The 10,220-nt window shown below is 39.8% G+C and overlaps 1 protein-coding gene across 1 annotated transcript; it reads left to right on the top strand.

The window, feature by feature from the left end:
- Nucleotides 1–6,924: 6,924 nt before the first annotated feature.
- LOC149212105 (uncharacterized) lies at nt 6,925–8,082 on the top strand. Its single transcript, XM_089388556.1, has one exon. It carries the CDS (start codon nt 6,925–6,927, stop codon nt 8,080–8,082), a length of 1,158 nt encoding a protein of 385 aa, XP_089244682.1.
- The last annotated feature ends 2,138 nt before the right edge of the window (nt 8,083–10,220 follow it).

The raw sequence follows: 10,220 nt of genomic DNA, 5'->3' as shown, positions 1-10,220 counted from the left end.
GCCCTGGTTATTGCAGATATTCCCCATGGTTTCAATATTCCAAACATTTACTATGATAGTGACCCTTATACTTATCAAGCTTTTAATAAAGTGGTGGCGGGATTTATGGAAGTGACGTCATCACCATTATGGAGATTTGTGACATTTCATTCAGACACACAATTGGCAATGGTATTGTCAAGCTTCAAGGGGAAAACAAATTCAAGGATGCAGCTTACATGGTAAGATGTTTAAAGGTATATTTGATTAATGTTGAAAAATTCATTTATGTACAAGTTAATTGAACTTTTACTATTTTATGTTACAGGCAAAAGTCAAATCTTCTTAACAATGAAGATCAACAATTTATAAATGACTGTGAGTTCATTCATATTGATAGTTGGGCAAAAGATGATAGCCATATGTCTATGATTTTTAATCGGGTGGAGAGAAAGAGTCATAGCCAAATATTGGCTTATGATGTTGTTGTGAGAAAACTAACTTATGAAGACAAAGAAACGAAAGGAGAGATAGTTAACATTTATCAGAAACCACAATTATTGATTAACTATCTTATAGACATATGTTCAAATGAAGGAGATTGGGTTCTGGATTTATTTACTGGCTCAGGTAGGTTTTGCCACATGGAATTGAATTTCAATATGTTCTTTTTTTTAATTAATATGTCATTGTACTAATTTACTTCATTATTTTTTTGTGCTTGATAATTAGGTACAACACTAGCATGCTGCCTTCAAAAAGGAAGAAATTGCATTGCAATTGAGAAAGATCCATTACAATGCAATTTCATTCAGCAAAGAATTAATGCTCTTCAATTTCTTCCAGATGAAATGCAAGAAATTGGGTTGAGGAAAGGGGACTTTAATGAATCACGTGTGGCAAAAAAGGCAAAGGAACCCCAACCACCATTACATGGAATGTTTGGAAAGACATATATTGGGAGATTTGCAGACATCAAAGACCCATTAGAAGAGGAAATTGCGCAAAAGGAAGCAAAAAATATTGTGGAAGATGACAATGATGAAACTCTAGAGGACGAAGAGTTTGGATTACGTGACATTGTTGATTAAATTTAAGTTATACCTGGAAATCAAACTTTGCAATGTTTTGACTCTGAGATTTCATGAAAAGAATAATCAATGAATTAAAGTTGTTATGTGTTCAATATTTGTAATTTGTGATTTTCGCATTGATTTTTAAGTTAATTATTATTTTTTGAAAAAAAAATTGTTATTATTATTTTTTTGACATGAAATTCATAAAAAAAACTATTATTTGACCATTTTTAGTTAATATTTTTGTATAAAAATTGTGATTTTGACATGTTAATTCTAGCAAAAAATTATCAAAACGTTTAGTTTTTTTGTTATATTTATGTTAAAAATGGTTATTTTTATGTCCATTGTTAAAAAATGTTGTTTTTTAGAAACAATTATTTCATGTGGATTGAAAAATTAATTAAGGATGTATAAATATGTAGATTATCTAAAATTCAAACTATCGACTTTCTAATTTAAAAACGCAAAACAATAAAAACCCCCCTAAAAAAAAATAAAAAAATTAAGATAGAGAACAAGAAAATATGAATAAAATGACGACTTCAAAAACTATCAAATTTAGAAAATAATTTTTTACATTTCACACACTAGAAAATTAAAAGTCAAAAAATAGGTCTTTTAAAAAAAGGGTGTGATGCAGAATACTCACTTTTTAAAATCAGCATGAAAATCACTACCATTCTAAAACTTGATTTCATCCTTGAACATGAAAAAAAATTAAAGTTCCAAAAACCATGTTCTAAAAAAAACATGTGTATTCTGCATCACCACTTTTGAAAATCGGGTCATTTTTTTGCTATCTCTACGAAACGGGTAACAGTGTCAGTTCCCGTTTCAAAGTTTACATTGTTTCTCCTATATATGTTGAAATTCCTACATATCCATCTCCTTTCATAATGGTGTGTGGGCCACAAAAGATTTAGTGTGTTAATAAAGCTCCACAATTTGGAAGAACTTGATTTCTCAAGAGTGAGTAGTGCCTAAGTCAAGGACAAACTCATCTACCAATAGATCCACATTCTAATCTTCTTTTTAGGGTCATTCAACCTTTATGTCTTCTTCAATTGCTCTGATAGTCTGTTGAATGTGATATAGGGTTGATTACTTAAAGGTAGAGGTAGTTGTAGCAGCTGCAAGCTCTGCTTTCGTCCAATGAGCAGGGAATTTTTTGTCGTGGGAGGATTGGGAAGACCTTCCCAATACCAAAGCAACCAAAACTACACACTTGGAAATATTTTGGATGAGCCATAAGTGAAGCATAGAGTTGTAAAAGTGGGACATGCTTGAGAGCAAGTTTAATATGGGTGCATCACTAGGCATGGAGAGGCAAATTGATAGGACAAATCATGATCCTCTACTTGCCATTGCATGCTCGTTCTGCTCATTAACACACCTTGTAGAGTACATGTGGTTTGGGGTTCCCTTATCTGCAATACATGGATGAAAATTTGGAATGGTAGTTGTGTTCATGTGTAGACTGTTCTTTTGATCATTCAGACACTTGACAAGGTGTCCTTGTTTATTGATAATAGTTTAATTAATTATCTTCATTAATGAGAAAAGCACCAACAAAAACAAAACCACTTGACATCTTTACCATTTTTTAAAAGTATATTAGTTTTATTATGTTTTGAAACTTTTATAGATACTTGACCTGCTAGAACATACCTTTTTATCACATCATGGGTTTTTGTGAGTTAAAATTTAACATTATAAAATTCTAAATAATTTACAAACATTTTTCTATTTTCAAAATATTAAATTTATTTATTTGATTTTAATTTTAAAATTAAAATTTAGTAAAAGAAATGAAAAGTCAAACCATCTTGACTTTCGAGGAGCGCATCCAATCACTCGTTATATTGGTAGAGGATCCTATTTTGATGGAAACTTCCTTTTCCCTCCTTGCAAAATCCATGATATTGGTTTTAAAGAGAACAAAATGAAAGACATGAATATGAATGGAAATATACACATAGAAATATTGTAAAGAGAATAGTAATATAATGAAAACCAAATTTTATTAACAAATGAAATAGCAAAAATCTATGAAATGCAAGCCAATACAAACAAGCTAGAATGGTGGTCCCTTATTTTTTAAGAGAGAGGTGTCGACTATGCTCATTTGCAAGCAACCTTATTACAAGCGATTGAATTGACATTGAAATAGCCAAGATGGATAGGAGATAGAGCACATAGAGATGATTTGTGCATTGTAGTAGCCCATGGGCCACATGCCATACTTCTTTGTACTCGCATCCATATTTCCATTCATAGAAAAGAGCATAGCGACCTCACCTTCTAGTTGGGTTTTTCTCTCGAGAGGGTTTCCAAAAGCATATATTGAGTCAAATGTGCATGTGAGTTTATTTATTTATTTTGTTGTTCTCTATTTTCTACATAATTTTTATTCGCATGCATGCACTATTAACAATAAATCTACAAATATAGAAATATAATAAAATTGTAATAATGTAGAATCTCAAATTTTAAATATAATATTATCATATATGTTGTGACGAACTTTCCAGTGGAATATCCACGATAGTTTACAGATCAAGATATAACCAATAACTAATCACTTGAAAAGAAGTAGGAAGGAAACAACAAAACTGCCATGTGAGAGAGCCAGAGGTGGGGTATTGTGTAATCAAATAATCCTCTTAGGTTGAGGGTAGCGAATGGGGGCAGACCATTAGAAGGATGACAATGAATAAACTAACCAAATTATAAAACAAACTAAACCATTATTGTCTCATTCTCCATGTGCGAGGAAGAATCCCCTATGATTAATGTCAAGTGTGACTAAATCTTCCACAATATATGAATTAGTTGTTCAATTGGGGGAGGGATGACATGGCATGTCCACCCAATTGATTTCTTGGTGGGACAACTATCTCACCTCACCCCCACCTATCACCTCTAAAAACACCCCATACAAAGATGCTCCTTCTTGAATTTAATTGGACTAATGCTCTTCGCGTTAAGAGTAGCGACGTACTCTCCGACCCAGTATCGGGGTTATCACATAACATTGCAATATCTTTGTGAATTCTAAATAAAGAAATTAAATAAAAGCAATAACTATGAAGTATGTGAGGACATCTAAAAATAGTAAACTAGCTAGATCCATCATAAATATGGATCTATTAAACACTATGAGGGACTAAATTTTTTAAGGTGTACTTTCTTTAATGATCTAATACGAAGGAATTAATGCATGACATGGAATTAAATTAAAAAAAAAATACACGTTAAGAAATTTGATCCCTCATAGTGCTTCATAAATTCGAGTTTAAGATGGATCTAGGCCTGTGAGAAGACCCACACCACACCACTTGGTGTCTCTACAAAGCTTGTTGAAATTGTTTTATTTTATTAATGTTCTATTTAAGACCACTCCTTGTTTGTTGAGTTTCCTTTTTGGAAGCAATTTGTGTTTATTTTATTATATTGGAGAAATGAAATACATAATTACATTTGAACCAAGAGGTTATAATGTTAGTTTACCCAAGGGAAACAAAACTAATCTATGAGTACTGTGGGATATTCTCATATCCAATCTCTGATTTGAGAAGTCACTAAAAATCAGAGAATTAATGTAAGGTCCCACCTTACCAACCATCAATAGTTTAGAGAATTAAATCACATTGAATACTATGTTATGGAACCAACTCACAAAAAGATAGAAAATATAGATAGACGCCTTAGAAATAAGCCTCTTTGAGGGGTCAACCTCCTTTACATTACACAAATGAACAATTCTCCGATGATACAAATGATAAGACCTCCTTTCTATATATAGGAGTCTAAGGGGTCATGACATAATCGAGACGACATAACAATAATAATGTAAGGGGGGGTTCTGACGTGGCCGCAGGCGGGCAGGTGCCTCGCGCACATCCTTGCACCTGCACAGAGACAGAACGAATATTAAACTCGGTAAACAGACATTCGCGATAGCTGTTACCCTACCTTTACGACCTGTCGACATCTGCTAACTGCGTGCAAGGTCAACCATCTTCCCGGCGGTTTTGGTGGCGATTTCCGTTTATGGACGAGATGGATATCGAAGAGGAGGCCCTCGATTACTCCCAAGATCTGTTCGAGGGACAAACTATTTTCGCCAGACGAAGCCCTAACCCTAACATTGACAGTTCTGCTTCTCCTCTCCCGGGTTCTTCGCCAATTGTCTCGCTGTCGGGTCCCTCAACCTCATCACTGCGTTTTGGGTCTCTTTCTCTGGAAACCTTGGGACTTGACTGCCCCCCACTCTCCCCTGGCATGCTCGATCTCCTCACTACCATATCACCTCCCTCTCCTGCATTCGATCCGCTCCTCTCCATATTTCGGTTCCCCCCTAGAGCACAACTCCTTTGGCATCTGCAAACCCTAATACCCTACCTTCAGGCTGCTTCAACTCTCCGGTCATAAAATCAAAAGCGGCGACTCCCCTAAAGGATGTGGGATCAGATCCCTTGACGGAATGCCCATCGGCGCCTAGATCTGGGAAGAAAAAGGTCAAGTGCGTGAAGACTTCTTCAAAGGACCTTACCATCACATTTGGAGACGACATACCTATGGGCGAGGTGGTGGACAAGGCCAACAGAGTACTTGTTGGGCATGTAAGGGGAAGGGCATACTCAGCAACCAGGCTCACAAATTGGGTAAAAGAGATATGGGGTGGCATTCTGCAGGAACTCCCAGAGGTTCAGAGTCTGGCTCGGGGTTGGTTTGCCCTACATTTTTCAAAGGCAGACTACACGGATCTAATTCTTGCAAAATACTGGCACATAGAAATGGCGTCGGTCCTCCTCAAGCGATGGTCACCGCTTTTTGATCTGAAACGGGAGCAAATCAGAGCAGGACCTATCTGGGTGCGATTACCAGGTCTTCCTCTACAATTCTGGTCCGAAGCGGTGTTTATTAGGATTGGAAATGCCCTTGGGACGTATCTGGAATATGATAAAACTTATGTGCAAACCAAAAACCGTGCGCTGGCAAGAATCTTGGTACACTTGGACATGAGGGAGGGTCTGGAAGAGAAGATCACCCTAAAATGGAGGCATTACACCAGAATACAGATCTTGGATTACGAGGGTGTTCCATTTCGCTGTAGAAGGTGTCATAAGGTAGGACATATATTCAAGGAATGTCCTCTGCTCGCGAAATCAGCTGATTCCCTCGGCTCTCCACCGCCTCAAAAAGGAAAAGCACTTGTGTCGGCAACACGGGCTCCTGTGTCAGCGATGCAAATCAACATCCCGGCTCCAAAGTTATTCAATCTGGGTGAATCATCCAAGGATGCGGAAGAAGCCTACAAGCCGCCCTCACCCCCTCTGACCCGGGCAAGAGCTACTGCCCCTACGGAGATGGCGCGAAATACGGGTACTGCTCCTTTCTCTCCCCTTTCCACTCACTCATCTTCATTATCACTTTCCGTTGTTTCATCACTGGATTTTAATGCACCTTTGGCCCCTGCTATTACTTGTGCGATTTCCATCCCTCCGCCCATCATAGCTCCCTCCTCCCTCTCTGTCCATCCGACCCCATCCTCATCTGGGGTTTTGGCCTCTCCCCACCCGGTTTTGCCTCACTCATACAACCTCTGCTCTAGGCACAATCCGGGTTCTGACTCGCAATCTGGGCTAGGGCTGACCTACCCTGGTCCCCTTGCACAATCCTCCCGAGGGCGTAAATCTTTCCTGAAAAAGGCCATTCAGAAAGTCGGTGCGGAGGTTGCATCTGGCAAGCAATCTACCATGGAAGGGGTTCTTAGAGCATTGCAAACCCCAGGAGGGGTTCCACCATGAAATGCCTCTCCTTTAATTGCAGAGGTCTAGCTAGTACCTCCAAAAAACTAGCCATGAGGAGGTTGATTGAGAACGAGCTGACTGATATCATTATGCTACAAGAGACGTTGGGCAATGCTGAACCTATTGAACAAACCCTACTTTCCATCAGGCCCGGATGGCATTTCCATGCAATGGATGCCATAGGTAGAGCTGGGGGCTTAGCCATCAGATACAATCCCCAGACCATTAACGTTTCTGCCACCTGGGGAGGAAAGGGCTTTATAGGTATGGACATCTTCTCGGCTGAGCTAGGGGAGTCCTTGAGGATCATCAATGTATATGGCCCATGCCAGCAGAGAGAGGATTTCTGGCAATATTTTCTTGGATTAAATGCGACATCTATGGATCAGGTCATAATAGGGGGAGATCTTAATTTCTCCATGGGATATGGGGAATCCTGGGGTTCACATGCCCAAGTAGACCCCCTGTCTGTTTTCTTTAAGGACATTCTGGAGCAGCACCATCTTGCAGACATCCCCATGAACAAACCTATGCCCACGTGGAGGAACCAGAGAGTAGGGGAGGCAGCCCTGGCTAGAAGACTCGACAGATTTCTGATCAAAATCCCCCTGCTACAAAGATTGACCAGATATAGACAATGGGTGGGATCAGGGGGAATATCAGATCATTCTCCTATTTACCTGGAGATTCTTGGACCTGATGCCAAGCCAAAGGCACCTTTCAAATTCAATCATGTTTGGCTCCAAGATGAGGGATATACAAGCCTGGTCAAGGATTTTTGGGTCACCCACCCTATAACAAATCACAGAACAACGACAAAAGGTTTCTGCCACAACCTTACTCAGCTAAAACAACTAACCATGGCCTGGGCAAAGGAGAAGAAGGTTAAGGAAGATCAGAAGATTTCGGCCATTGAAGCGGAGTTGGAATTATTGTTGGACGACAAGAATCTTGGTTTTACCTCAGCAACTGAGAAGACCAAGCTGATTGAGCTTGAGAGGGAAGAATCTTGGAGACTGAAGAGCAGGGCCATATGGTTAAAGGCAGGAGACGAGAACACCAAATTCTACCAAAATTTTGCCAAGGGTAGGAAGACTTCAAACACGATCTGGAAAATGCCCCTACCTGATGGAGAGCAAGCTGACAATTCCGAAAGCTCTCCAGGTTGGGTACCTCCCACTTTCGGACTCTATTTAGATCTCCCCTAGAGGCCAATCTAGCAGATATCATACAAGTTGCTGGACTTTTCCCTCGTTTTGTAGGAGAGGAAGAAGCAAATGAATTAACTTCACCTGTCACTCTGGAGGAACTTGAGGGGGTATTAAAATGGTTCAAAAAGGATAAAAGCCCAGGACCTGACGGGTGGACTATTGAATTCTATTTGGCTTTTTATGATCTATTAGCCCTGGACCTTCTACAGGTTGTGGAGGAATGCCGATCATCAGGTAGATTGTATAATGCTATTAACTCTACCTTCATCGCCCTCATCCCGAAATCTGATTCCCCTGCCTCCTTTGATGATTTCCGACCCATCTCCCTTTGCAACTGCCTTTATAAGATCATCTCCAAAATCATTACGAATCGTATCAGGCCTATCCTTTCTCAGCATATTCTCCCTGAACAATTTTCTTTCCTTGAGGACCGCCAGATTCATGAAGCCATTGGCACTGCTCAAGAAGCCATACATTCCATTCGAGTTCGCAAACTAAAAGGTATCATTCTCAAAATCGACCTAGCCAAGGCTTTTGATCGAGTGAACTGGCTTTATATCAAAATGCTTCTTATCCACTTGGGCTTTCCCCTCTCATTCACCAATTGGATAATGGCTTGCATAACTACCCCCTCCTATAGTCTGCTTATTAATGGCTCTGCCTCTCCTTTTTTCCATGCTGAAAGAGGACTCAAGCAAGGATTCTGATCCAGGTGGATGTTGGTGGCCACCCACCTATCCCATTTGGACCCCCACAACTGTCTCCTTCAGCTTTTTCAGTTTCCTAAATTGTAGCACAGTTTACTATTTTTAGCAGTTTTTCGGGTCCTGAACTTCCGGAGCCGTTTTGAGGCCCTAAACGACGTCTTTTAGGAAATCTGGGGCAACATGGGTCCATGGACCGCCTCCCAAAGTGGTAGTACTCGGATAGATCTTTCTAACGAGCTATCGTACGCGTCGAACGGAGATCGTATGCCAAAGTTACGACCCCGGGAAATTGATGTACCAATTTACTCAAACAGGGCCCACAATTTGGCGTTTCATCCTCTAGGGTTAGGTTTTGGGATGTGAAGGGTTTTCCATTGTTTTTCAACAATAAATAGGCCTTCGAGCCTCATTGTAACACAGTTTTAGAACAGTTCAGAGGCATGTAGCCGCCACATCTCTTCTTAGAGATAAGCTACCATCGCCCTAGCTGGTTTATTTCCATTTCTGTTTGTAAGCATATTTCAGTATTTTACATTAATGAAATGAAGTATTATTTCCGCTGCATCTTTGTGTATATGGTTATCTCTATATTTTGTTGCGTTCCTGTTTAAATCCGGATCAGATGCCCACTCTCACCTCTCCTCTTTCTGCTTGTTATGGAATGCCTGAGCAGACTCATTTATCATGAAAAGCAGAATGGCAGATTGTCAGGCTTAAAGATCACTGACCAGCGTTACCTAACTCATCTCCTGTTTGTGGATGATGTTCTTATATTCTTGGACGGAAGTATTCGAGATTTGATCACTCTTGATAAGATCCTTGCCACATTTTACAGATCCATGGGTATGATGGCAAACCACACGAAATCATCTATTTCTCAGGCATACACTTCTGCACAAGAGTCCAATCTTGCCTTGCATCGATTCCCATATAGTCCCCGACCTCTGGATCAGGGCTTCAAATATTTGGGTTTTTGGATCAAGCCCTTGGGACACAAGATAGCAGATTGGACCTGGCTGATCTCCAAATTTGAAAAGAGGATTTCTCACTGGAGCCATCGATTTCTATCCAGAGCAGGAAGGCTAGTGCTTATTAAATCTGTCCTAGAGGCTACACCGGTATTCTGGATGGCTTTAGCCTGGATACCTAGAGGTATCCTGGCTCGTCTAAAGCAAATTTGTTGTAGATTCCTTTGGAATGGAGGACAGGACAAACGTGTTTTCGCTTGGATTAGATGGGATAATATTGCCTTGCCTAAAAAGTGGGGGGGATGGGGTCTTAAAGACCTATCATCCTTTGCACATGCATTGGCTGCGAAAATGGGATGGACTTTACTAACCAAGCAAAATCTCTGGACATCTATATCATACCACAAATATATATGGCCCCTACAGGTCATGGATTGGATCCGACTGCCTGTTTGGAACA

Source organism: Pinus tabuliformis, chromosome 1_1 (assembly GCF_031772625.1).
Source record: "Pinus tabuliformis cultivar Carrire ecotype Pingquan chromosome 1_1, CPIR1, whole genome shotgun sequence".
NCBI lineage: Eukaryota > Viridiplantae > Streptophyta > Pinopsida > Pinales > Pinaceae > Pinus > Pinus tabuliformis.
The sequence above is the reverse complement of the archived record's forward strand: the minus strand, read 5'-3'. Positions and strand labels throughout refer to the sequence as shown.

What these genes read in the sequence shown, in the direction of transcription:
- LOC149212105 (XM_089388556.1), top strand. Translation starts at nt 6,925, where the DNA reads ATGAGGAGGTTGATTGAGAACGAGCTGACTGATATCATTATGCTACAA.